Genomic DNA, 27,614 nt, shown 5'->3' on the forward strand with positions numbered 1-27,614 from the left:
ATGCGAATCGCCGCGGCCCACCTGTTTCTCCTGCTGGCGGTGCCGCTCTGGCTGGTGTCTGCCAGGGTGCCACTGTTGATACAGTGCGCCCAGAGCCTCGGCCTGCTGATTCTGATCACGCTTGTCAGCTACTGGACAGTCTGCATTCTACGGCGGAAGGTGTTCCTCAAGCTCGTTGATGGGGACGGCAAAGCAGTGCTCATCACAGGTGAGGCTCAAATAACCCCCGACCGGTGCTGTATCAATGCTACAGGGAAGACGGGTCCGCTTATGACGGCATCGTCGGTGGGTCTCCGACTTGCCTCAAGCGGCATGGCTTGCCGCAGTTTGACGAGAGTACGCCGCAAAGCGATGGTCGCATGCGTCTTGGCGTCGCTGCATGATATAATCGCGAGCCTTTTGAGACGCTGCAAGACGCTGCAAGACTCGCTGGCGGCGACGCTGACAGGAGCTAGACGGCGCTGCGTGATTCCATAGCGATACCGTTCGAGGTTGAAAGGTGTAGGCATTGTCTTCTATATAATATTAACTGTTTCCACATTGTCCTAGAAAGGGAGACAACGCGTCCTTTGATTTTGACTTGGGTTCTTGAAGTTGGTAGACGTTAGAAGCTTCGATGGGTCGAAAGGTATGTCCCACTCTAAAGATAGGTGCTCACATGTAGTGAAGATACGATGCTGCTGCTTAAAGAGAATACCGCAATTATAACGAAAACAATTTTTAAAGCCCATTTGGGACACGTAGTTCTTTTATTAATTGTTTTAACGAATCTGTTTTCCATTATTTTGCGCAATATTTACGCTGTTAGACGCAATTTAGGTGGAGGTCACGGCCCGCTCTAAGCTTCGCCCACAGATCAGTGGCCCCGCCCATTACAGCTGGATTTTTCTGGCTGCTCTGCCGAACACCCTCGGAAGTCTAGTGTCACCATTTTGCGACATCTGGTAATCCTAGTCGGGCGTCTGGCACTGCCCGCCAATCACAAGCGCAGACGCGCGGCAACCTTCGGAATCGTATTATATTTTACCAAATCCATCGTCGTCTGCAAAGCCTGTAAGAATCGAACATGAAATCTGCGCGTCGGCGTTCGTTTTTGCTCTCGTCCGTCTGCTATTTCGCCCCCGTCTAAAGAAGTTCTAAAACGCTCGCAATACTCGTCCATGAAAGCGGGCGTTTTAGCGTTCCATGTAGTGCGAGCGACTATCCAATACGAGGGCCTGTCAGCGTATGTCGACTTGCGGTAAAACATGACCGAGAGGGCTAAGAAAAGCACAAATTAATACGCAGTCATTTCAGTTTCTATGTTGTTATTTTTTCGCATGGCATCCGCAGGCAAGATGAATGAGCGTCATGGGCGCTTAGTTATAATGTGACCTAAATATATTCACTTCCGCAGGCCAGGTGCAGTGCAAACCTTGAGCTACTTGCCTTTCGAAGCGAAGTGACGGGAACATACCTCAACTAATTTGATGCGAGACGAACGCCAGATTGTCTCCAGCCAAGTGGCTCGAAAAGTTTGCCTGTCTAGGTACCCTATCGAAAAATCCGGTATAACTTTTCACTATCCGGATTATGGAACCGGAAATTGGTTTCTGGAAACCCGAAATCCAGATTGCAGACAAAGGAATAATTTCTGAAAACCTAAATTCCAGATAGAATCCGGATAGAATCCAGATAGATTTCCGGTTCCATAATCCGGATAGCGAAAAGTTACACCGAATTTTTCGGTAGGGTATCTTCTCAATAATAAAATCATGGTTGCAGTAGACCCTCTCCGAAATAATGCCCTCTGTTGGCAGCTGTGAAATCCCTGCACACTGGAGGACTAAAACCTCAACGACAGAGCACAAGAGAAAAAAAAAAAACACACACACTTACACACAGAAAATGGGGATGAGCGTAGTGACGTTGCACGTTCGATGCTGTTGGATTGGCACGTAGGCTCGTAGAGTTGGCCACAGTCCAACATCCGCTATCTTAAGGAATCACTGCAAGTTCCTCGATACAGCCGCTCCGCCATTGTGCAGTGGTTTCGACCTTTCAATAATCGGCACGTGACTTTCGAAAGGGTTGCAGAATTCAAAGAGCATCGGGGCCGCTTTTAGGGAAACCAACATCGTTATTCAAAAGAAACACGCGCTAACGAACAAATCAACTCAGATCGAACAACATAGTTGACGTGGTAGTTTTCGTGGCGGGACTGACTTAGGCTGCAGTCCCGCTACGAAAAACAAGCACCAGCACAGCTCTTCCGAAGGAGCGTACTTGCGGTAGTTGTTTGTTACAAACTAAATCGGTTGAGGAAATCTCCCTCTCAACACTCCGGTGAACGCAAAATGACACACACTCGTAAAAAAATACGAGTTCAACAAGCTGCACTCGTTCAGCACGCACTCCGTCGACGCCGGCAGCCATGTTTGTCATCCATTGTGGAAACGGCAATCTTGGGATACTTTTGAAAACATCAATAACTCTTGAAAACATCAATAACTCTATCGAACTTTTTCTTCTTCAAAGATGAAAACAAAATTGCAGTCAAAATATTATTACGGCACGGCAATTCAATTCCACAACCAACATTTCACACGTCAATCATCTATTCAGCCAATGAGAGATGAAAACAACTTGTAAGCACGGGTCGGGGTTTAACGGGCTGCAGCCTCCATTTTTTCCACTTAAATTTGGTCTCGCAGCTCAAATATTTCTAGACTATGTCTTTTTAGTCGTAAAATAAAGCAAAAATACTTAGGTGTCCTGTCGATTCCCTTTAGAAATTCTTTTTCATTACGATGTCACTTTAATGGAGCGCGCACCCCATTCGGGATTTGGACTGATTCGTTATTGATAGGGTTCTATCAAAACCATATCGGCCCAGTATTTGTATTAATTTCGGCGTTGTCACACACTAATTGAAACTGTATTACCCTTTATTATACCGGCACCAACCTTAATATTAAATAATCATGATAATCTTATTTTAGCCAGATTTCTCCAAGAATGACGTGATGTTTATGATTTCTTAAAGTGTGAGTTTTACGTCCACGCAGGAAACTGAACTTACTGCATACAATACTCTCAACCTTCCTCAGCTCAAATGTACCTCACACGTCTCTAACAGCCGTCAGTTATAAAATAAAAAAAGCTGTACCTCTGCAAAAAAAAACAAAACAAAAAAAAAAAACACTACTAGCTCTCTTAATCCTTTTTTAATTATAACTGCTATTATGAGTGCCACTGCGTTGAAAGCTGAATTAAGCGTTACTTCTTTTTGGAACACAAAATAAATATAAAACGTTTTCACAGCTAGACAAATTTCATTACTACTCTGTTAAAAAAAAAAAACGCATTCTTTATAGATTTTTTATATTGCATATACGCATAAGAGCCAATGGTCGCCAGTTTGAGTAATCCGAGTTATAAATCACAAAATTGGTTGCATAGTTGTTTTGATAGCAGTAGCATGGTTTGTCACTAAATGAGCGAACTTAAAGCTTTCTTCCCCAGAGGCAATGCAAACAGTGAACTACGACCACTACAATAGCGTATTTCGCTTCTCGGTTTGATGGGTAGTGGTAGTTCGATCAATAAAGAAGTGCATGGCGGGGGTATCATGACTACTTGAAATACCATCTAGAAAGCAAGGCTTGCCCATGACGTCATTGTAAGTGGATTCTCGAACCATCCCAAGCGGCAAACACGTTCAAGCTTGACGACGGTCACCGGAAATTGGCAAACTCCTCGATTGTTGCGTTACATTTCTAACTGAATATTACTTTATATAGAGGCAGGTTACTAGCACGCAAGGTTACTCGGCAACAAAGGATTTGTTTTCTCGTAATTTCAAGAGTCAACGCCGATTAGTTTTTACGTTATTCTTCACTTGAAATATTTTTGGACTTTTTAAACTTGTAGATGTGTCTCCCCCTGCTCGTCAGCAATTCGCTGACGAATTTTATACAGCTCTGTGTCCCTCGGACAGCGAAATTAAGGTGGCAATTAATCTGTGACAAATATTCCTGCCCGCGCTCGAAAGCAATACACCCTTTGCAGTTTTACACAAGTGCCCTAGCGGGTGCCCAATGAATTTTGGTTGCTGCGTTCTTTCTTCTGGCTGCTCTCCCATCAGATCGCCTTACAGCACTGTTCACGTCTTCTCAGTCTTCCCCTTTTTAGATTTAATTTCTTCTTTTTTGGATTGCAGTGTATTTTTCTTGTTTTAAACATTTTTGTTCTTTTTTTGCCTGGTGTACTTTTTGAATGTCTAGTGTTTTTCTTGTAAATTTTGTCATCTCCGACACAGGAGTCTACAGATATCATGCCGCTGCTAACGCCGCTTCAGAGGTCTGTACTACGTCACGACGCTGTATTTCGCCATAAACTCGTCTATTTGACTATAGCATACATGGAGGCTCGAGAGAGCAAATTCGTAATGTCACTGCGCATGTCATCTTTGTAAGCAAATCAACGACGTAGCAATCGCGACGCGATAGCCAACTGCGCTTTGATCTGGACGATCGCGCACCCTCCCCTGAAACGAGAGCGCCGGACGCTTCAGAAGTGCTAGCTCGGCGATAATGCAGGACGCTGCTTATTCGTGTCGAATCCTTTGACCTGCGAACGCCCGCGAAGCCGTTTCAGTGATCGGCGTACCCTACGCAGCGCCAGTCAACAACCACCCCCGCGGCATCGCAACCTTTCTGGCGCCCGTCGGCTGTCCGCGAGCGCCGGCAATTGGAAGTCACGACACGACTTGTAAGCGAGCATTTTATAAACCTTCGCAAACATAAACCCCCGTGACGATGGACTGGCGGCGCTCGGAGAAGAAAGATTACGATGCTGCAAAGACAGTTGTTGAAACGTAAGCTGAGCCCTGCAGCGGCTTCGCAGGCGTTCGAAAGAAACGTATTCGTGAGGAAAAAGCAATGTCTGTAGTCCTCAGTAGGCTAACGGTGCTTGAAGGTCCCCCGCTGACACTCGAGAAGAGCGAGCGCGGTCGACCTGATCCGGGCGCAGTAGGTTCTCACATCGCGATTCCTAAGTTGTTGCCCTGCCTTCAGTGATGACATGTGCACTGATATTCACAATGGCTTTCTTGAGACTGCACCCGGATCGAATAGACAAGTATATAGGGCCATGCCGCGCTGTGAAAAGAGTGGTGCTTATCTTCGCCGTGGCGTAAGCAGCGACGAAATGTCAGTCGACGCCCATGTGGAAAACAACAGAATATATTTAAACAAAAAACTAAACATACAAAACGTACAGCACGCAGAATGAAATAAATCCACCCAGAAACAATAGAAACACACTGGAATATATAAAAGCAAATGATCAAAGCTAAAGACTAAAGAGTAAGAAGACGCCTATGATGAGGTAAGGCGAACTGAAATGGTGTGCAACCAGGAGACAGCACGCGGTAGCCACAATTCCTCGGGCACGCGCTAGGGAACTTGATAAAACAGCAATATCTAGATTATTCAAGTCGCAGCAATCAAAGACTACAACGAAGTTAATGCACACCATGTGCATTACACCTTTCCTAATCGAATGCCTGACTGTAGTGAGCATTGCAGGCTCACTACAGTCAGGCTGCCAGAGGCATGTTGCACTTGACAGGCGAAAGCCTGTCAAGTGCAACATGCCTCTGACGGCCACTAACCTAAATAGCCTACATTACCTCAGTTCTGGAGCACCGGCTGTCACAACATACTCGGCGACTTCTTTTCCCAGTGAGCGCAGCAGAAATTTGTGTTTTGTTTTTAGCAATTAGGGCAGTGAAATTCAAACCTAGCCAAGCTCTTGGTTCTATGGATGTTCGATGTTCAATTGAGTTGCTATGTAATAAAGTTTAACACTTCCTTACACCCACTTTCAACAAGATACTCCGCGAACCCTTGAACAAAGCATGATCTGAAGGTGTATTCGACCTAATCACTTAACAATGACGTCAGTAAAACCGCTATGGAAGTCACGGTTGGCACGAGTTTGAGACTTAAAACCCAAGCCTCTAGCCGATTTTCTTCTGGTGGCGAATCTCAAAATGCTGTCTCCGCATAGTATTTGTAACCACTCAGGTATAATTAACCAATTCCAGTGACATAAATCGGAAATGAAAACTGCAAAAACATGATAGAGCATCACTCATCTTGAATGCAGGCATCGCTAGGAAGCATACCTAAACAGCGAAAGTGTATGACATTTTATTCCTAATGTTACAGTGGTACTATAGTGATCCAGCTGTTAGGACTTTACGCCATAAGAAAGCAACAGCTTCTAGGGCCTGTGAGCACTGTTCTGTAGCATTGCCACTTACCACAGGTGACCTACCTTTACGAGTTAGTGATGACTTAGCTTTAAATAAAGTTCATAACGAAATTTATAGAAGGCGTTTTTTTAAGCCTTACATGTTTGTTAAAAAAAAGTTGTGAAAGCTACACATATGTGGTTTCTGCAGGTGAGTTATACGGCCAGGGGGACATGGAACACGCGGCTAATCGTAGTGATCAGTTGGCTAAGTAAGTAAAGTTTGTTAATTCACTTTATAATTAATGAAATTAGGCATGGGGTTTTAATTAGAAACTTGCTGAACGTCATCGAAAACCACTAATTCATTAATTTTCAGAAAGCCTTTGAGCGGATGAGAAGCGTAGCAGTGTATAAGTTACCACTCGTGGAGCAGGTACAAGTCTAGCGGCTGCGGTAAGGGGCCCGCGCGATTTTTCCGTCCCTTATGAGAGCCGAAGCCCTGTATTTGCTCCACGAGTGGTAACTCTAGCGCACTGCTGCACTTCTCACGAACTCAAAGTTTTCTAATAATTATGATTTAAATGTTTTCGATGACGCTGAGCAATTTGCTAATTGGAACTAAACGATTATTCTCACTAATTAAAAAGTTAGTTCGCAAATTTCACTCAATTAGTCGACTGATTTTTACAATTAACCCCATATTCTATGTCCATCTGGACGTATACGTCACTTGCAGAAACTGCATAATTGTAGCCCACAACGTTTTTAAACGAACCTGTAAAGCTTAAAAAAAGACACCCTATATATATATATATATATATATATTGCGTCACCTCGAGCAGTGAATTTTAAGTGTTTTTTTGTTGTTTTTTTTAGTTTGAGAAGTTTATTTCTAGACACGGATGCTGGTACAAAAAAAAACATTTCTGGCTGCCTGGCTTTTTGTGTAGCATATAGTACACGTGATCGATGCTTCCCTAAGTTGATGTGAACGTCCCTCAGAAGCTTCGGCTTGTGCTGCTAAGTGAGAACGAGTTAATCAATATCTTATATGACACCCATATAGAACCGCTTCTTAAAGCACTGGACCACATTCTACTTTTTTATCTATATGATTGCACCTCAAAAATTAAACCTGCCAGAAAAAAAAAAAAAAGAATAATCGCCTAACTTATTAAATACTTGTTGTAACGAGCATATGAAATTTTTACATCGTTCGTTATAGAGATATTTGGAAAATGCCAAAAAGCAGACTGAACTATGGAACTGAGATGTTAAGACAGCCTCCTATCGTTATTAACTTGTTTATTAACATTTACTAGATACCTGTTAAAACGCTAACATCAATTTTATTACAGATATGTTTATGTTATATTTTAATATTCTCTAGAGGTGTGCACATTTCGAATTCAGTGTTTTCTTAGAGTTGTGTGTTATCTGTTTGCTTTGCCTTGTTCTATCGTTGCAGGATTGCAATTTCTTTCTTGCATTTCTCATCGTGTATCCGCGTCTCTCAGCGAAGCGGCTATGGACGTGGTCGAGCCAACATATATTCTGTTTTTGCCCAAGTCTTCCGCACCTGCGCAAAAATATATATGTAAATAAATTGAAATTAAATGCGGGAAAAAGAAAACATGAAGTAAAACATGTGTAGAGGCTCTGCTATATTTTTCATTGGCATCGAAAACAGCCACCGGATGCTCGATTCAACAACCCCTCCGTTGAATTCGTGGAACAGTTGCCCCTCCTCCGGGTCTTTAACTATACCTGCTGACGCACGTAGGTCGGTTAACCAGTCGGCCGGATGCAATACGCACGAAACATAGGACAGCGGAAAGAGTTCCGGAAATAGTTATCGCCTTGTGAATCATCCACTTTGAAGTACCGGAAACTGTAACAACAGATCAAGGGAAACAATTCAAACGTTTCTCTTTCGCAAGTCGTTTGTTCTGGGTGCGAACTGCACCAAGAGCACAACATACCAGGCATGATTGAACGGCATAGTGTAAACATTCCTTGGTCAAATAAAGCCTGAAATTAGAGCGTGTGATTCATCAAGTTCGTTGACAGAAGTCGTGCCAGCATAAATTTGAGAAGTCGCACAGCTGCGCTAGCCCACATCCAAGTGAATTTCCGCAGAACAGCTTTACGGCACCGATATTTGGCTACTCGGTGAATATATTTTTACACAAATAAAAAACTTGCCTTTCACACTGCTGAAAATACGCAATCTGGTTAAAATCCTGCTACGAAACCTACAGCCAACTGCGCCGAGAAACTAGTCCTGAAACGTGTTGGTAAGCCCAGCTTTGCAATGTTGTACACCATTTTTTTTACAAAGCGATACGATAAATCGCCTGTTGCCGTGCCCTATGATGGGACATAGCTAATCTTACAGCGCAATGACAATGCGTTCACCCTCTCAATCGACGTCCGGCAGTACGTTACACCGTTGGACCACATCCGACCGGGGCATCTATATATAACAATGATATACATCAACCTAACAAAAATATTTCACCGTCGAGTCAAGAGAACATCTCGGGCCTATCAACAAATCCCTAGGGGCGAACCATGTAGTGCTTCCTGGTGAGCCAAAAAAAAAAAGAAATGCCCCACAAAAAGCACACGAGCAGAACCAGTATTCCAGCATGCTATGTTAGCTTAATATAAGTAATGCAAATACATTAGTTGAATGTTTTCTATATATTCAGAACTCATTTTTTGACAGATTATCGCGATATTTTACTACCGGCTAAATATCGTTGGTCATGTATTTAATCAATTCCAACGGTTGAGTTGTGGTTTTGATTCCACAGAAGTCTTCCAAAGGCATTGCTAACAGATAAGTCATATAAAACAGCATGCATATGCAAGGTGTTAAGGATAATTACAATGAGCTGGCTTAGTCTCAGCGATGTGAAAATTATAATGCAAGCTGATCATAGATACAAACTCACTTTGTTCGAAATTTAATTTGCCTTCCGTTTGATATTTAACGACACAGATTACGACAAGATAACTTGGGAACATTTGGTGTTAGAGTGCTTTAGTTGTCAGAAGCTGTTGAAGTGGTCTTGTTAATTTCACCTAGGTGATTGATCTACTCTAAGGAATTTTACGGATATAAAATGCTGGTAGTATTTTTTTATCCTGTTCTCTCGATGCAGGGTGTGATACGGGCTTCGGTCACTTGCTGGCCAAGCGATTGGCCAAGGAGGGCTTCTACGTGTTTGCGGGCTGCCTCTTCTCCGACGGCGATGACGCCAGAGAACTAAAATCTTCGCCGAACATCCATGTCCTTCAGCTGAACGTCACCAAGGAGGACCAGGTGGAGCTCGCCTTAGAAGAAGTAAAGAATAACTTGGGCTCCAGAGGTATGTGCATTCCAAACAACAGGTCGGCTACTAAAAACTGCTACTTAACTACGTAGGCTTGAACCGGTGCTTCAAGTTTCAACTAGTTCAGAAGCAGGGTTACTTTTCAGACATTAAAAATATGGAGCAAGGAGTTTCCTGAATGTTTAAACGGTAACCAGCTTGCCTGTATCTTTTTTTTCCTGTGAGATATAGAGGTTTTATAAAAGCATGAAGACGAAAACCGGGATTGTTCTGTGATGGCGCCTCCATAGGAAAGGGTAGAATGTAATTCAGATATTGAGAAAGTAAATACGCATATCAACGAAACAGACGCACATTGTTTTGGTTTCGAAATAGAGAAGCTCCAGTACGTTCTTGGAGTGCTCTAATTGACCTACGCAGCTGCCGCCAATTATTCCAAGCGCCAAGACTCTGCAACCAGATTCAATAAATGTGAACCTTACAGTGGTGCACTCGTTTGATGTCTCTTGGCATGTTTTGTTTTTTGTATACAAACAATCAATGCCCAACACCTTCCTTGCAGTTGCACACAAAAGGCGGATGCCAACGTAGACCCCGTAGCCTTGTCCAATGTATCGAAACCGGTAGCTTGAAAAAGCTTCGAACGGCATTGGGCCAACTAGTTCAAACTTGAAGCATCGGCAAAATGATGAGCGGCAACGCGCCGTCAGAAGGCACAGCCAGTCACCTCGGCTGGCGCTCTGGTGCTCCGCAAATTACTGTTCCCGACTTTACACTAAGTAAAAAAAAATAATGTATGAATAAATTATGAAAACATCGAAGAACGCACCACTTTAACTGTTTTAAAAACACTATGGTGTTAAAAAAAATACCACGCAATATAGAATAGCTTTTTTCTATACTGGTTTTGCGTTCGCAAAACAGAAGGTTCTATTTACTCCACTCGTATCCCTCACTTTTGGTTAGTATTCCCATTGGGCACATATTATGGCGCCCCGAGATAACAAAAACAAAATTCTGCTATAAAAAGAACGTATTGATGCGTTCATCACATGAATATCGACCCCTGCTACAGTTCATTGGTGAACTTCGGGATTATTTGTTTTATTGTAACCAACTTTTTCTATTGTTTACCTGTTTGTGAATAATTTGTTATCAGGGAAGCACTCTGTGTTTTATAATTTATTCTGTAATTTTTGTCCTTGATGCTGCTGCCTAACTGGGGCTGAGGACCAGTGAAGCTGATTCATCATATGTAATATTAGCAACTAAAGACAGAGTTAGGCCTTGTACAATCTGACTGTTCCCGACAAAGCAAAGGGAATGGCGACAAACATGTGTAACGGAGTGATGAAGTTATTTTTTCAAAAATAAAATGGTGACAGTTTTTTCAATTTTTTGGTACAGTGTTTGCGCACTATTAAAATCCATATACTAAACTCCTACCCTTCCACTACATTTCTCAGCGGTTTACAGCCCTGCCGTCAACATTAGACAAAATATTTTGTTTTTGTTTTCGTTCAATTCGTCACAATAGCAGATTCAGTTAATCAAAGCGCGTGGCTCTATTGCTATAATAAATTCTTATGAATACGGTGTACTAGAAATATTACAACTGCTCTGCAGTTTCTAATAATAAATATGTGTTTAATGTTTAAATCAAGGCTTCCTCAATTTAAAACAAAAACAATTTCACGAAATAATAGGAGCCATGGTATATAAACCAAGTAGCTCCTTAAAAAGTCAACCGAAAAAATCGGCGCCTGCCCGTAACGCGGTCAGAGATCTACCAAAATTGTATTTTAGTGGTGCATTTTAACCCTGTGAAATGTTAAGCCTAGCTCGCTCGTAAAAAAATACCTATATTCACACCAGCTTCTACGGCGGGTGCCAACCCAGTACACAAAGTTAGCCGAAGAAAGCATGCCTAGATTTGAGAATGTTTGCAACTGCTTGAATGAGGTCACGTGGTGCGAACCCGCGTTTGTAATAAAAGGCGCGACGGGGAGGAGACAGCGTCGATGATTTGCAAGCTTATGAACGCATAAAAAACCAATATGCACAGGCGGTATCTCTCATTAAATTGCAAACACGCTGCGGCTTGAGTTGCTCCTTCTCTTAGTTCTAGGTTCTCTAATCGAGTGTTTTGTACGTGACGCCATTTTTCGGAAAGCGCAACAAGCAGATGGCGAGGCTCGGTTGAAAGCAGACGATGCAATCGAATGTCAACTGTTCCTCTTAATAGATGGAGGAAGAAAACGCAGAAGCAAATATTCCAATCACCCTTGTTTTGCGGCCTTCGGTATATCAAGCGGCATCACTTCCCTCACCGTGGGTGCAATGAGAAAAGCAATGTATTCTACAGATATGTTGCGCAATAATTTGTATTCTCTGGTATTCGCAGCGTCCCAAACAACTACGAATTTTTGTGATCATTTTCTTTCATTTATTAAATCACAGTGCTCTGGTCAGTGGTGGCCAATGCCGGCGTGCAGAATTCGGGCCCCGTCGAGTGGCAGACCATGGCTCGCATTCGGTCCGCCTTCGAAGTCAACGTCTTCGGCGTCGTCCTCGTCGCCAAGAGGTTCCTGCCGCTGCTTCGATACTCAAGAGGGAGGCTCGTCATCGTTTCGAGCGGCTTTGGTCAGTGGGTATTCAATTGATCGACATAAGCTAGCATTTTGTTTTTCGAAGTAGTTTCGCAAAACAGCTGAGTTCCACTTACCAACCTCAAGTAAGTTATGTAGACAATGCTTCGGAAGAATAGCCAGGTATCACAGTGCTTTGCCTAAAATTATTTTTTTATCTGAATATATGGGGCTTTAAAAAGTCAGAGAAAGCCAGGGTAGAGCCGCACTTGAACTTGTTTGGCCAGAGTCGAGATAATTTGGCCATAACTCTCCAAACAAGTGCTAATATTTTGCTTCACTGTTGGTAACCGGAAGTAATTTAGCCTCTTAGGGCCTAAATTGATGAAGTGCCAGAGTTCAGCTTCCTTTCTAGTTTTACGGTTTTCATGTGGTATTTTCGGGCCTAAACTGCCAAACAAGTGCCAGATGGAGGCTTGAATACTGATTTTTCAGTTCATATGCGGTATCTTTGACTCGGGTCTTGTACTTTGTCAATGATGGGGTGAGCCAGATAAAAGTCATAAAAATGCCAATGCACTGTGGCACTAGCCAATGCATTAGAGCAAACCATACTGCCGAAATCAGGCCCCTAAAATTGCCATGTTTGTGTCAAATTAGGCCATTTCCTGCTGTGCTACATAGGCACACTCTCGAATTAGAGCATGCAACGTTATTTCCGGTACGCCCAATAAACTGAATGAGATATATCCAACAGCTTTCCTTGTATCACAAAAAAAATGAAGCGTATGACGTTCCGTGAAGTGGTGTCAGCACTCGGTCCCACCTCGGACAATGCAACGCTGCGACTCTTTGACAGCTAATTTCAGGATCAAATAAAATGTAGAAAACTTGTATTCTCGAAGCAGTGTCCTCCAGGAAAGGCTCGTAAGCTCTTTTCTGGTAGCTACACGGGTCCGCAATTCAGGCAATCCGTACCTAAGAAGACTCGGATTCGGTTGCAGGGGTTGCAGCATGAAATGAGAAAGAACTATACTTCGTTTTACATTAAGTCCAGACGCAGCCGCCGCTCGAGCTGGTGGGATTAATCAGGCAGTGTCAAAAGGGCACCACCATGTTGTTCGACGTGTTTTTGTATTCGATATACCATCGCTGAACAAATCATAAACAAAAAAGGCCCGGCGACTTGAGCTTTCCACGCTGCTTGATTGGTACCATCATCTCGTAGCGTCTGATGCGTCTTGACTTAAGCCGAGGCGAAGTATAGTTCAAAGATATTTGTTTAGGATAAACATTGAAAGTCATTAATATGGAAAGAAAACAAATGACGTACACACCTTCAAATAAGAAGTGATATACGTCAACAAGAACTGAGCTAGACATTATTGGGAAACAAGGTTCTATATCTCGCAAAGTTCGCAAAAGAGGAATCGTGCACGAAGGCTAAAAATATAAAATAGCTAAATAAATGGCCGGGAATGCGTTTTGAAAAGTTGGATCAAAGTAAATATGCCGTGTGTATGTTTTGACACTGGGAAGATAGTCAAATCCAACGGGCGTCTGGAGTCTACACTGCGGATGACAATATTAGCCAGTTGAGGACCACTGCTGGCCTGGAGTCTGTAACGTGCATCCCTCTGTAGTGATACACGAGCGTACGCTTGCAAGATGCTTATCCAGATCAAAACAGGCAGGGGTGAGAATGAAACCCAGGATGCCTGGGTAATGAAGTTACGTGGCTGGATCGTAATTAGTTGGATGTTGCTCTCGCCCGGTGAGGTTGATGTTTCAATCTGCGTTTTGGGTTGTTACAATGCACCTTTGGCCACAGTCAGCGAACTGATGTTCTTTTGGCTTTTTTTGTGTGGAAAACATTAAGCTGACTGCAAACGTGCCTATCCTCGTCTCCAAAAAAAAAGTATTCGCATCTGGATAAGTTTTGCCTTTTGCAATTTAAGCAAATATACAACGCAGAGTTCAAGCTCTGGGATATGAAAGAATGACGTGTTACACAAAAGGTCGAAATTTTTTCTCACGTTATTCAGTTTCAAATGTCAAAACTTGCATAAAAGAAAACAAATTGCCTCTTTTTAGTTGTCTAGACCAATATATCAATCGTACACGTGCTTTGGTAGACAAGTTTAAGAACACTGGGAACTTCTTTATAAATGCTTTTCCTTCTCTATTAAGCTTTCCTCAACGCAGACGCAACTACAGCGTAACCACTGCGTTTGAATGTCTGTGGAATTCCGTATGTTTTAGCGCATTGCAGAGAACGTTACGGGACGGTGCAAATGATCTACTCAAACTCCCGATTATTCGTTGCCAAAGTAGTTAGTACTCGTTATTCTTAATCGCCTCCAACTTCAAAATATTTTTTTTTCTTCCCTGCATCTCCCACGCCCAGGCCGAGATACCCTCCCAATAGCGGCAATTTATTGCATGACCAAGCACGCCTGCATTTCACTTGCCGATGGACTCCGTCGGCAGTACTACGAGAGTGGTGTCCACGTCAGCACCATTGAGCCTTGGGTGTACAGGTGGGCTCGGTTGTGAATTTCTGCACGCCATTATTCGGAGCGTGCAACACCTATAGAGTTGCGCGCTGCTCCTACTTTCTATTGCGTCGTGTTCAAGTAAGGTGATATTAATCATATACTGAGGTTGGCAGCTACACTGGATGTCATGCCAGTCCGGCAGTGGTCTATATGCGGAATGCTTAGTGTAAGAGCCGCACGGCAGCGCATCTGTCTTGGCACATGCTTGCTTGCAATACAGAAAGAAACCGTGGAACAGGAGGAGATAAGAGCGAACGGGCACTTCAGAACGCCGAGCTTTGATTGGAAGGATGATGGGTACACGCAAAGGTTATACTCACTGACACGCTCAGAAACGCAGGGAATGGGCTATTATGTTCTGGCTTTTTGCTTTCTGATTGGTTATTCCTACCTTGTTATTGCCTATGCCGCAATGTCATAGTGGCTGTGGAGTGGTCAAGAAACGCTCGGGGCTAGTCACGTCACGAGGTTTCCCAAGCCGTGAATGACTTTAGCTGCCGTTGTCTCTACACACAGTTAGAACGTGCGTCCGGCGTTCGAGTGTGAGACACTCAACGAGGAACAGACGACGCGCTTGTTCTATGGTGCCTGGAACTCGTCTCCAAATGGTGAGTTTACCCCATCTAAACAAATTGATCCCTCCATTTCCGCCTGATCACGTCATGGAAGTGACACGCTGTCGCCGGTCGTGATCCTAGCAGTGGTCCCAGCAGCGATGTGCTCGTGGAGGAGTCCTGTATTGCAGTAGGTCGCTCTGTCGTGTCGCAGTCCACGGAAGCTTCGGCAGCCAGAAGTTGGGAAGCCGTGACGACAGCGCCACTTCGCATTCGCCCGTGGCTTTCGCCAGCATTTCTACGACCAATTCGAGAATTGCAAGATCCTACAGCGGGACTATCCGGATTCTGTGACGTCATTTCTTGCCACCTCGGGACCACTTTTTACGCCTGGGCGGGATAGGACGCTAAACACGCCAGTCCGGAACGGGCTCCAGGCGCCATACTTAGTCGCACTGATTGGAGCGAGACAGTGGGTAGAGGCAAGGGCAGTTAGCCTTTCCGTCTACCCACTAATCCTTCCAATCATAGCTCGGCACTCTCACGTCTCCCCTCCCCCCCCCCCCGCTAACTCATCTCCTGATCTACCTCATTTCGTTACAGATAATCCAGACAGCCTCTAGAAATGAATGTTTTGGCATTTTTTTTAAAGTTCTAGCGGTTTTCATACCGACGTGGTTTTTCGTTGTTTTTTAGCATGAGCTTGCTAGTCTCTTAATATCTGAATGTTTTGTTAAGAAAACTTTAAGTGCTCATTTCCCAAGAATTTCATTTCAATTCCACTATTTGCTCTCGGTTTTCTGTATCATTCATTAAAGCCCATCCACAGAAACAAATTACAGGAAGGTAAGTTATATCGTAATCAACAGCGGGTAAGTTTCAGCGGGGCATGAGCAAACAAAGCCACCATCGCACCCCCCAAATATATATAGAATAACTTTTTCGAGCGCTTCATTGATATAAACAAATTACTACCTGTAACTCCAAAATTGTTTCGCATGTTAGCGTGTGAAATTGAAGTTGTTTAGCTTGTCGTAAATTCGTGAAACGTAAGGATCTGTACTTATTTTAATTGATAAACATGTTCACTAAAATACATAGTGTCTCACCTATCATCTTTTAGAGATATCATAATGCCTGTGATTTCGAATTCAAATCTGACCATAGCATATTGCCCAACAATCGTTTCTCTCTCTCTCTCTCTCTATATATATATATATATATATATGTATGTATATATATATATATATATATATATATATATATGGGTGGTTTCATCTCAAATCGTGCAGGCAAAAAGGGTCGAATTTTTAATTTCGATGAAAAAAATATATGTTATGGCGCCGTTTTTAAAAACGCAGTCGCCGCAGACCGCAAGTTCGTCGGATTTTTTGTTCGCGACTTATGAATTTTTAAAGAGGCCGCGGCGAAAAGCAGCGTTTTTCACACCCGTCGTGGGTCGGGTGTTTCGCTTGATCTCCCGCCGTGGATTTTCAGTCCACATTATATTATCTTTTTTAAAGCACTCTGTGGACACATTTAAAAGGCTCCAATACCATAAAATAATTTTAGGCGTTTTGCTTTTTTTCTGTAAAAATGTCAAAAACGCCCCCTTGGTCAATTGTTGACGAACTTTGACAATTAATTACTGGCGATCTACTTGGGTTACATCAATACTTTTTATGTCCACGGAGAGCCCAAAACACGTTCTTTATATGTATTATAAAATAACTTGGCTGTATAAAATATTATTTGCGGTACGTTTACGTTAATGTTATGTGAAAACCAAAAAGTACCATTTTTGAAATTGATTTTCTCAAAAAACCCATTTTTTATTTTTTTTATTTTTTGTTAAAATGTGGATGTGATAGTTTTCTACGCGAAAATCAAGTCTAGAAAGTGTATATTTTGTTTGTATGTTTTATATTTAGGCCTCAATATCGAAAAAAAAACGTCTTTGTTTCGCAAGACCCAAGTCAGACATTCCGACCCATCCGTCTCTATGAATTGTGAAAAAGTTTTCTTGAATTTTCTTCTGCATTTTGTAATCAATTATAAACGAATTTTGTGGTATTGAATATTTATGTATGTTTTGATAAGAGCGGGAACCACGAGATACATATCTAACCAAATCAGCAGGCCTTGTAGACTTTGAATAACCAAAAGGCACAGACGTTGTATTGTTTCGATTTATAAATCTTTCACAGTAAACCAGCACGACTAGCTAATAGCTGTCATATTACTGAGACAAAGAAAGTCACCACATCCGTCGATATGTTATATACAATTCTTTCCGAAACCAAACACTGGGGGTTTGTTCACCGCACATCGCACAGGTCACCAGGGAATGTCCTTTCACTTCCGTAATACACAAAAGTGGTGACACAGAAACGGTCCGCAACACACAGAGAGTGTGTCATGGAGAGGGGTAGGAAATAAAAATAAATAAATAGGAATTAAATTGCCCAACTGCGATCTTAACGAAAATTGCGTTAAAAAAATAAAGTATTTAGGTTGGAGTGGTGGCAAGACGATAGGTCCATGCCTGGTGGAGAGTCAGACAAAGAAGTCGACGGCACGTAAAGGTAAAACAAAAAAAAAAATCAATAATTTAATAAAGACGGGAAAACTCAGCCGCACATGGCAAGAAGATAAACCAACTCCTCCGGGCATTCCCTAAATGGGACGCAACCAAATGCGTGCGAACACGCTCTCTACATCATCGCCTAGGCCGCTACGCCATGACAAAATAAACCCAACAACTGAACAGTGCTAACAAACAGTTAGTAAGAAAACATTGAAAAAAAAAAAAAAACGTTCAAAAACGCACCCGAGAAACAAAGTTCAGCGGGGCGAAGAAACACACACGAGTCGGTCCCACGACACTGAACTCTGGCAGGAGGACGGCGTCCAGATGATGCTCGAATCTGTTTTTCCCTCTGTTACGCACATCCACGACGGCTGTGAGGAACAGTGGCTGTGCGAAAGAAAGTGAAGAATAGATTCGAGCAGGCGATGCGCGAGAAGGTAACCGAGACTATGCCTCAAGCTTCATATCGGGAGAGGAGCTTTCGAGGTAGTTTCTGCAGTTACTCAAACTTTCTCTTTCCCCATCCCTTTTTCAAAAGAGCACATCAGCCGGCGCTGACTTTTCATCTCGGGAGAAGCCCACTCTTCACAAACGGTTATAGTTGACAAGGAGGCTGACTTCGACCCAACTAGTCTCCGGGCAAAATACAAACACAAGTATATTTACCAACACGCTCGTTTTAATGTCAGTCTCCGGGCTTTGCTGTTTCCAAAAGAGATAGCCCTTTATAAGGACAGAATGAGCGGGTTGGTGGGGATAATTAAACTTAAACAGCCCCTTCTCGTTTTCTTCCTCAAGTTTAATAGATAACCCTTCGGTGCTATCGGATCTCCCCGGAGAGAGAGAGACAGCACGACCGTTTCAAGGTAAGGATAGGGCGCTCGAAGCTGGGGCAAACAGGCGGTATCGTTTCACGCATGCACGGATGGCTGGTTTCAAATTTCCCCACATCCCTAACGAAACCGGCCCATCTTCGTGGGTGCGTCTGTGGGATTTCTGTCCCGCGCCGCCGGTTTTAGCGCGCACGCGGCGTTGTTTTGGCTGGCAGAACAGTTGTTGACCGTCGATATTGTAAGGCCATGGTGTCCTCATCCTTGCAGGCAACGATTCCTTTGTTTTCCCTTGTGCAATAGTCTGACTGACTCCTCCTGGGTGGCTGTCACTGTTCGCCGCGTCAACGACACAATCGTACCATTTTACTCCTCGTGACACAGGGTGCGCTGCTCGCTTTACTGTCACGGGCCGTCCCATCTAACACAACGAGCGCGAAAGGTCGTGGTCATCTGCTGGCTCCGAAAGGGCGGGACGTTCATGCAGGCCAATGAGGGCCCCGAATCAATACGACGTCTGCCGACTCCTACACGTTAAAAATTTACGACACCTGCTGGTCTGTTAAGAAGTGTTGCTTTCTCTTTTTGGAACTCCTCCCAATCTAGCTTGCCGCCTATAATAAAATTTAAATAAGAAATAAATATAACAGGGTGGAAATACTGTATTTCATTTTTATGTGGGAACGTTGAAAAAAATAAAAAAAAACTATTTCCAAGCTTGTGAAGACGCGCAATTCGTAAGTCCATTTCGTGCCGTAAAAACATGTTTTTGTACGATATTGATGCTTAAATATAAAACATACAAACAATATATACACTTTCTAGACTTGATTTTCGCATAGAAAGCTATCACATCTACATTTTAACAAAAAATAAAAAAAATAAAAAATGGGTTTTTTGAGAAAATCAATTTCAAAAATGGTACTTTTTGGTTTTCACATAACATTAACGTAAACGTACCGCAAAGAATATTTTATACAGCCAAGTTATTTTATAATACATATAAAGAACGTGTTTTGGGCTCTCCGTGGACATAAAAAGTATTGATGTAACCCAAGTAGATCGCCAGTAATTAATTGTCAAAGTTCGTCAACAATTGACCAAGGGGGCGTTTTTGACATTTTTACAGAAAAAAAGCAAAACGCCTAAAATTATTTTATGGTATTGGAGCCTTTTAAATGTGTCCACAGAGTGCTTTAAAAAAGATAATATAATGTGGACTGAAAATCCACGGCGGGAGATCAAGCGAAAGATCCGACCCACGACGGGTGTGAAAAACACTGCTTTTCGCCGCGGCCTCTTTAAAAATTCATAAGTCGCGAACAAAAAATCCGACGAACTTGCGGTCTGCGGCGACTGCGTTTTTAAAAACGGCGCCATAACATATATTTTTTTCATCGAAATTAAAAATTCGACCCTTTTTGCCTGCACGATTTGAGATGAAACCACCCATATATATATATATATATATATATATATATATATATATATATATATATATATATATATATATATATATATATATATATATATATATGTATGTATATATATATATATATATATATATATATATATATATATATATGTATGTATATATATTGTCAGGAATGACAATTGATGAGGCAATTTTAACTGAAGAAACTAAACGTTTAATGGGGCGAACGTGTGCCAAAAACAAAAAGGGAACAGAAGAAAACAGCAGGGCGTCGCGGGCGTCGATGTCGGCGAAACCGCAGGATCGAGCGCTGGGGCGAGACCGACTTTGGCTCGCCAAGTGAAGCCCCTTATGTACACGCGTGGGCTTTTGGAATGGTCGGCATACAAGGTTGGACGCGTAGAACATTCTAACGTCGATGTAACAACACGGTTATCGAATTTACCAGAACATCACATTAGAGACAACAAAAATGCGTAGCCGCGGCCAGGAATCGAACCCTGGCTTTCTGCGTGGAAGGCACGCGCGACAACCGTTAGGCCACGAGCGCGCTGAATGCTTGGCCAGTTGCGCTCGCGGCATTATATATGTAGGTTTCCCTGCCCACACCTTAGAAGCCCCGGGTTCTCGTCCGTGCTGTCCACCCCGGAAGAACACGTAGTAACAAGGGAGCGTTTCTTACGTCTTGTTTATCCTTCGTCTCTACCCCGAATGCCCCTGCGCCTGCCCACTGAACATATACATTTAGCGCATACACATACACGGCACATACAAACATCAGCCGAACAGCACACAAACCGACACCTCCTTGAAGGGAAAGCCGTAGCGCTCTTCCCGTGACGTCGCAAAGGAAGGCCATCGGGGGCACCCGTCGAAGCGAAGGCAACACGCCTGGATCGACCGTCGTAACGCGCTTTCAGTCACATACGCGTGTCTTAATAGCTAAAATGAAAGCTGCAGATAGCAACGGGTCTATAAACATTTTATTCTACGGGCAAAACATTGTACCGCTAAATAATCGGTACGAAATGGCACGAGGTAGGCGTATGAGACGTCAATAGAAAAATGCGATTGTTTTAAGTCAAAAACATTTAGTCACGCCATTATCGCTGTAGGAATGCATGTTTTATACAGAAATAGTTCGGCGAAACGGCGAGACACGCAGTGATTGGACACAGCAAAACAGATCACAGTTAAAAATCAGGCAGACGTAGTCAACGCGGACACGGCTAGACAAGTGTCACGATCATGTAAGCGACTGTTATAGCGTGCAGTCACTGAATTCTTACATCATACCCCGGCCACATGGCAGAATTAATGTAATTTAGATCGATTGACATTATAAGGTCGACAAATCAGCTTGCGCCGCTCGTATAATCACTGAAGACCGTGAACTGATTAAACCCCACATCATTTAATGAAAATATAATAACTTTTCCGTGTGGCAGGGGTACTAAATTTACTATTTAGTCAACTAATGTACTTCTCCTATGGGCTTGAGCTGCCTTAAAACAAAATATAACTTATGTTGTAGACAATAATACTATTACCTTAATACAGTTAAGATTCTTGTATAAACGCGGTAAAGGCAATAAAGTAAGATTAGTATAAATGTACACATAAGCACCAACAACGCACTTTCAATGATCACACAGTTGTTATTCACCTTCCAATAAAAAAAACGAGAATATTACCATGCATATTTACAAATGTCGACGCAACAGCACGCATATAACGACGAACAACAAAATTTCATTCTATCACAATAATTTAAAAAATCTCAAGAAAACCCGTAAATAAGTTGCTTCGCACCTGTATAACGTATCCACACCTCCCGCTCTATCCGCCACGAAAACATTTGAACACGAACTCCAAGAAGTCTCTTTGTCGAGAGTGGTCTATCGATGATGTCCAGTGTCATCGTTGACTAGTTGTCAAGTTGCCACACATGACACTCAAACCGGAGCAGGACTTGTTCCGCGAATCCACGTAAATAACGTAGTATCAAGCGAAAAAAAAAAAAAAAAACTACCCGGTAAGCATTCGCAGATTTGGTCGTCTCGGAGAAGCCGCGTCAAGTTCTCATGGCGTTGGAAATCATCCTTTGCTCAATATCCCCTCTGTCCGTCGATGCATCGCTGCCTCAAAGCCGCCCAGTCTGAGGAAAAATCTTCCTCCTGTCTCCTCACCGTCCCGTACACCCAGCCCATCGCCCAGTTCTTCTTTCATTTTTGTTATCCTCCGGGGTCGTTCATTTCCCCGCAGAAAAGGTGAGGAGAATTTGAGATCTTTCCAGTTGGAGGATCTGCTGGAATGTCCCTCGCCGGTTTGTTTCCGTTTGCTTGGGGTACGTGGTCCTTCTCTTGCTCCTGGTGAGCGGGAGGAGGCCAGCAGATTGTCACGTCCAAAATGGGGGGACGCCCCCCCCCCCCCTCCCCACCCCCCCTTTACACTATCTCCTGACGAAGCCGAGCCTCTCGGCGAAACTGTCGCAATACATACAATAAATTCCTAGCATAGCAACGCCGCAACATTACATTTTCCCGGTCCATTGTTCTCAAACTACTCTGCCTCACACACACACACACACACATATATATATATAGATATAGATATATATATATATAGATAGATAGAAACACGTCCAAATTTGGACGTGTTTCTAGATTTTGGTACCTTATCGGAGCGCGTCACCACGCCCGCGGTCCTGCTCCCCAGTGGCTGAGATGCCCAACTCACCAACTCACGTGCGCGCTAGTGCGCTCCTTTTTACAAGGCAGGCGAGAGGGTGGCTTCGCGGCGGGACCACTGGGGGAGCAAGACCGCGGGCGCAAAGATGCGCTCCGATAAGAAACCAAAATTTTGAAACGCGCCCAAATCTTACAGTACGCCGTAAAATGCTGCCCCGGCGTTGTATCCTTCTAAAAATAGTTGATTTAGTGGATTTCAATGATGATCAGTAAGTTTCTGATTGGAAATATGGCTATTTTCACTAACTAAAAAGTTAATTAACGAGTTTTAATTAATTAGCCGACTTATTGCAAAAGTTATTCACCCACATTATCTCAGCCTGGCCGTATAACCCACCTGCATAAACCGCATTAGTGTAGCTTTCACGTGTTTTTAAAACAAATGTGTAAGCATAAAAAAACACCCCGTATATAGAATAATCCGTTCGTTGTTGCTGTTTTCACCAAGGGTTTTCCTTTCTTCTCAGTCTTATATATATATATATATATATATATATATATATATATATATATATATATATATATATATATAGATATAAACTGAGAAGAAAAAAAAACCTTAGTGAAAACAGCAACAACGGACGATTTAATCTTCGACGTTTCGGCCGGACTCCGGGCGAAACGTCGAAGGTGAAATCGTCCGTTGTGGCTGTTTTCACTAAGGGTTTTTTTCTTCTCAGTTTTGTACCCACGCCTTCGGCCTCCCGCCACCATGCCCGTTGTATATATATATATATACATATAGATGCTTTTCTATTTCCAGTTTAGTCAGGTGCATTACACCAAACGATAGTTATATGTATTTCTACGTAACGATCAGGACACTCGAACATACTTTTAAGAGTGTTGCTGGTGTAGAACATGAAATGCAAAAATTTCAAAGCTGCACCAAAATCACGGTTTATAAAACAAGCTCTGTGGAGGGATTTCTTTTCTAGTCTATTTCAGGACTGATGGTTGATGGAACGACCCTAGACTATAAGATATAGCGTCTCTCCGGAACTGAAGGGTGGCATCTTCAATCAACAAAACTGTCCTACCGTAGCGTCGTGTTCTGTATGTTTTGTACAACCAACCGCGAGCGGAACATGCATGAAGGCATTGCCATTGCCAATGCATTGGTTACACCCACTCAAACATTGAATTCGTGGGACTAGATACAGGGCGTCCTTTTCTAAAGAGAGTAATAAAACAAAAAAAAAACAGGACTTGCTTTAGGGCGTTTTTAGCTGTTCTGCTAAGTTTGAGGCCCTAGGGTTCATAGAAAAAGAGGCAAATCGCGCAAATGCTTAGGTAAAGAAAGAAAACATTGGTTTGGCGAGTTATATTTTATTTTAATTTATGTTGGACATAATGTTGTTGTAGAATTGACGCTCAATCTTAGTGCAGTGGAGACAAGACGCGAGTATGTTATGAGGAGAAACAATTAGCTGGTTTTATGGGACGGCAAACTGTAATCCCCTACACAACGAAAGCAACAGGCAAAGCGCAACCTTGACGTTGATCTCTCTCTCCTGTGCCTTCTCTGCAACCCACGTCTCCGTGACGCCGGTGAAGTCAGTAGTACGAAGCAAGCATATAGGTCGGTCAGTTGGTAACCGCTGAACGATCATGAAAAAAAGGAAACCGGTGTCAGGGATTGAACACCGGTCACCGGCGTGTACGTTGACTGCGCTGCTAACTGAGCTATGGACCCAGCACGCAGGAACGGGAGGAGCAGAAGCATGTGGTGCGAGAAAAAGCGCGGATCAGAAAGGGGTGGAAAGGACAAGAAAGAGAGGAGCAGAAAAAGTTGGCGTAAAAAGAGCGCGTCGAATGAGGCGGAGTGGAAAGGGCAGGGAAACGTGCTTCCCCTGTTGTGGTGACCGAGAAAATTCAGAACAAAGGATTTGTATCCGGATAAAGGTGAAGGGAAGTGCGCCCAGCGGCACACAGAAACAATGGTGGGACGTTATCTGTTTCTATACAAAACTCTCCCCTAAGAACCACCCGAAACTCAGAGCACCACCCAGCCGATAAAGCTATACCGCCTTTAAACGCATTTGGCAGAATGACCAAAGATGCAGCCAGTTTTTAATCATACCTTAAATTTTCATGTTACGGTTGGAGTATACTGAGGTCAATCTTCATTTCTTCGATCACATTATGAGACAAAAGTGAAACGAAAGACATTTTATTACACATGTTTATGGATATATTTTGCTAAATTACCGATTTGTTCATTTTTCTAAGGACCCCTAGCTACAAACTTAGCCCAAAGGCCGTCAACTCAGCCCTAGTGGTAAAAATAACTGTAACTCAAGTTCCCGTTTTTTAACATTCCGCCCTCCCCCCCCCCTCAAAAAAAGGCCAAGTGTACACGTCTTACTACCGGAAGGAGTTGCACCTGAAATAAGATATTTACTGTCATCAATACGCCTGACGGGCAACAAACGTGCTGGTAGCTTGGTGATTATAAAGGTTTCACACTATCGCAGCATGTCAATTTATGGCGGCCTGTAAATGCACATGTCGGCTATTTTGATGTCATAAAACGATTGCTACTATCTTGAAAGTTTCAAGACAATTGTTCAAGGCCGACATTCCAAAATGTGCAACTCTAACGCAAAGGGAAAGTTAGTATCTTTAGTGATGCAACATTATCTATGTTGTGTTTTCCTGCCATTGTGCAGGACTTGTTGATTTTCTCGCCGACTTTCCCAGTTTAAAAGGTTCTGATGGCCTTTGCGTCTATTCAATCCTTCAGATAACAATTCGGATTTTCTTTTCGAACTGCCTACGCTTTGCCCGTCATATGGCCATGTATCTTATTGCAGTGCGATCTGAACAATATATCGCCCCCCCCCCCCTCTTTTTCCAAGGATTTAATTTTCACATGTTTGTGTGGAATTCTAGCGAACGCTGAAAGTGAAAAGTCACCAGATTCCATTTGCAGCGCAATGACTTGTTCTTCACGAACGGATTATATATGTTTTATTAACACCTGATGTCAATCAATGTGAAAGTCGCCTATAGGCTAAAATATTTAAAGGAGATGCTACACAAGAATCAATATCTTCATTGTATTCTCAGGACGAAGATTACGAGCCCCGACACAGCTCACGACATGCTTGAGGCCGACGCCAAGCTCCTTCCCGCCGATGTACAACGAAGCATCACCAAGGAGAAGTTGTCGAAGTTCAAGCGTATATGCGATGCCTTTCTCAATCTTGCTGCAAGGGACGATCCGAACGAGGTGGTGCAAGAGATGACGCTGGCTGTCAGAGAGTGTACGCCCAAGGCGTACTACATGACTGGAGGCCAAATGGACTGTCTGGCTCGCTGCCTTATCGGTGTCATCCCCGTAGAACTCACAGACGCATGGATCTCGCTTATCGGAAAACTGATCTTCTGGGGACAATCAAAAGTAAACCGAAAATGAGCAAAACAAGAATACTATATTGCAAACACTTAATGAAAATAGTCCTGCATTAATCGAAACGATCTATAGTGTTCCTAAAGACTTTGCCAAAGAATATATTTTACTATGTGAAAATCAAATGAACTTGGACCCGACAGCGTCTATATAGTTTGAATGGCTGGCGCGCAGCCTCGGGGTTATCTTCTTTAAATTGGGAGGGGTGGATGCCGCCATCATTTGTCGTTGACAGCATTCGAGAGAGACAAAGAGCCGTCTTTGCTATCTTGGCGAATCCGGCATCACGATACCTTGGGGGCATCGCTCTCCTTTGGGCGCGGGATGAAAGCGCGACTTTCTTCGAACGCGTGCTCTAAACACCGCTAGGATAGAACATGGTGCTGTTCGTGCGCTAATTCAAATGAGTGGTTTACAAGGTATTCTATTAGGAAAGCATCTGAGGCCCTAATAAAGCACAGAAGAAAGGATGTGTATATTTCGACATTGCTCCGCCACCTGAAGGTTCCAATAACTTCATACAATTGGGGGCGTAGACATGGTGGTTTCAAGGATTTGCGTAATACCATGTTTCATAGATTACCTAGTTTGAAATTTATCATCACGCTATGGAAACGCTCTTCCTTTTCTCAAAATGAAGCACGAGAAGGAGAGGGGGGGGGGGGGGGGGTTGGCGACATCAGAAATCAACCAACGGATCCCTCGGGAAACTTAAAGTGAAACTCCGCTTCATTCTCGGTTCTGAGAAAGCAATACAGCTCTCTTTAGTATAATCTAGAGAAACCACATGTGAAATATTAGAATGTAATACCACCTAAATGATTATTAAACCGGCCAGCAAAGAATAAGATGCCCGTAATCAGCAAAATGCGCTAATTTAGACGGTGACGTGCGGCGCAGTCAACCTTGTATTTTCGTTGTGGCTGACGTCTGGTGCATGCGCAGTTTTTTTCTTGGCATTTTCTTTTCCAGGGAGAGCTTACCACACGGCACTACCGGCGCTCCATGTCTGAGCGAGGGTAGAGGCAAAAGAGAGACGAAAAAAAGAACAAACGAAAACAACAAAAAAAAAACCTGAAGAGGGAGAGGGTGGTACGGGATGTCGCACGCTATGTTTCGCTGTCTAGCTGCTTGGGTTGCCGCTTATATAGCCTGCTTCGTCGTCACTAAACTCATTGATAGAGGGAAAGTGGCGCCAAGGTGAGGACCGGAAATAAGTAGCTGTTCGATGCAACCAGCTGAAGTTTTTCCTATAGAGTTAAACAAAAAAGTCAGATAGGAAGAAAAAAATACGAAGAACAACTCACCAC

The 27,614-nt window shown here is 43.1% G+C and overlaps 1 protein-coding gene across 1 annotated transcript; it reads left to right on the top strand.

The window, feature by feature from the left end:
• Positions 1–26,310, top strand: LOC115313324 (retinol dehydrogenase 7-like). The gene is made up of 5 exons (XM_029972276.4): positions 1–208; positions 9,414–9,620; positions 12,045–12,227; positions 14,580–14,712; positions 25,962–26,310. The coding sequence occupies exons 1-5, from the start codon at positions 1–3 to the stop codon at positions 26,308–26,310; spliced, it is 1,080 nt and encodes a 359-aa protein (XP_029828136.1).
• The last annotated feature ends 1,304 nt before the right edge of the window (positions 26,311–27,614 follow it).

Source organism: Ixodes scapularis, unplaced genomic scaffold (assembly GCF_016920785.2).
Source record: "Ixodes scapularis isolate PalLabHiFi unplaced genomic scaffold, ASM1692078v2 PGA_scaffold4__175_contigs__length_147842914, whole genome shotgun sequence".
Lineage (NCBI taxonomy): Eukaryota > Metazoa > Arthropoda > Arachnida > Ixodida > Ixodidae > Ixodes > Ixodes scapularis.

Coding starts and splice junctions, on each gene's coding strand:
- LOC115313324 (XM_029972276.4), top strand. CDS start 1: ATGCGAATCGCCGCGGCCCACCTGTTTCTCCTGCTGGCGGTGCCGCTC. Junction 9,621..12,044: donor GAATAACTTGGGCTCCAGAG/GTATGTGCATTC, acceptor ATTAAATCACAG/TGCTCTGGTCAGTGGTGGCC. Junction 14,713..25,961: donor ATTGAGCCTTGGGTGTACAG/GTGGGCTCGGTT, acceptor TTGTATTCTCAG/GACGAAGATTACGAGCCCCG.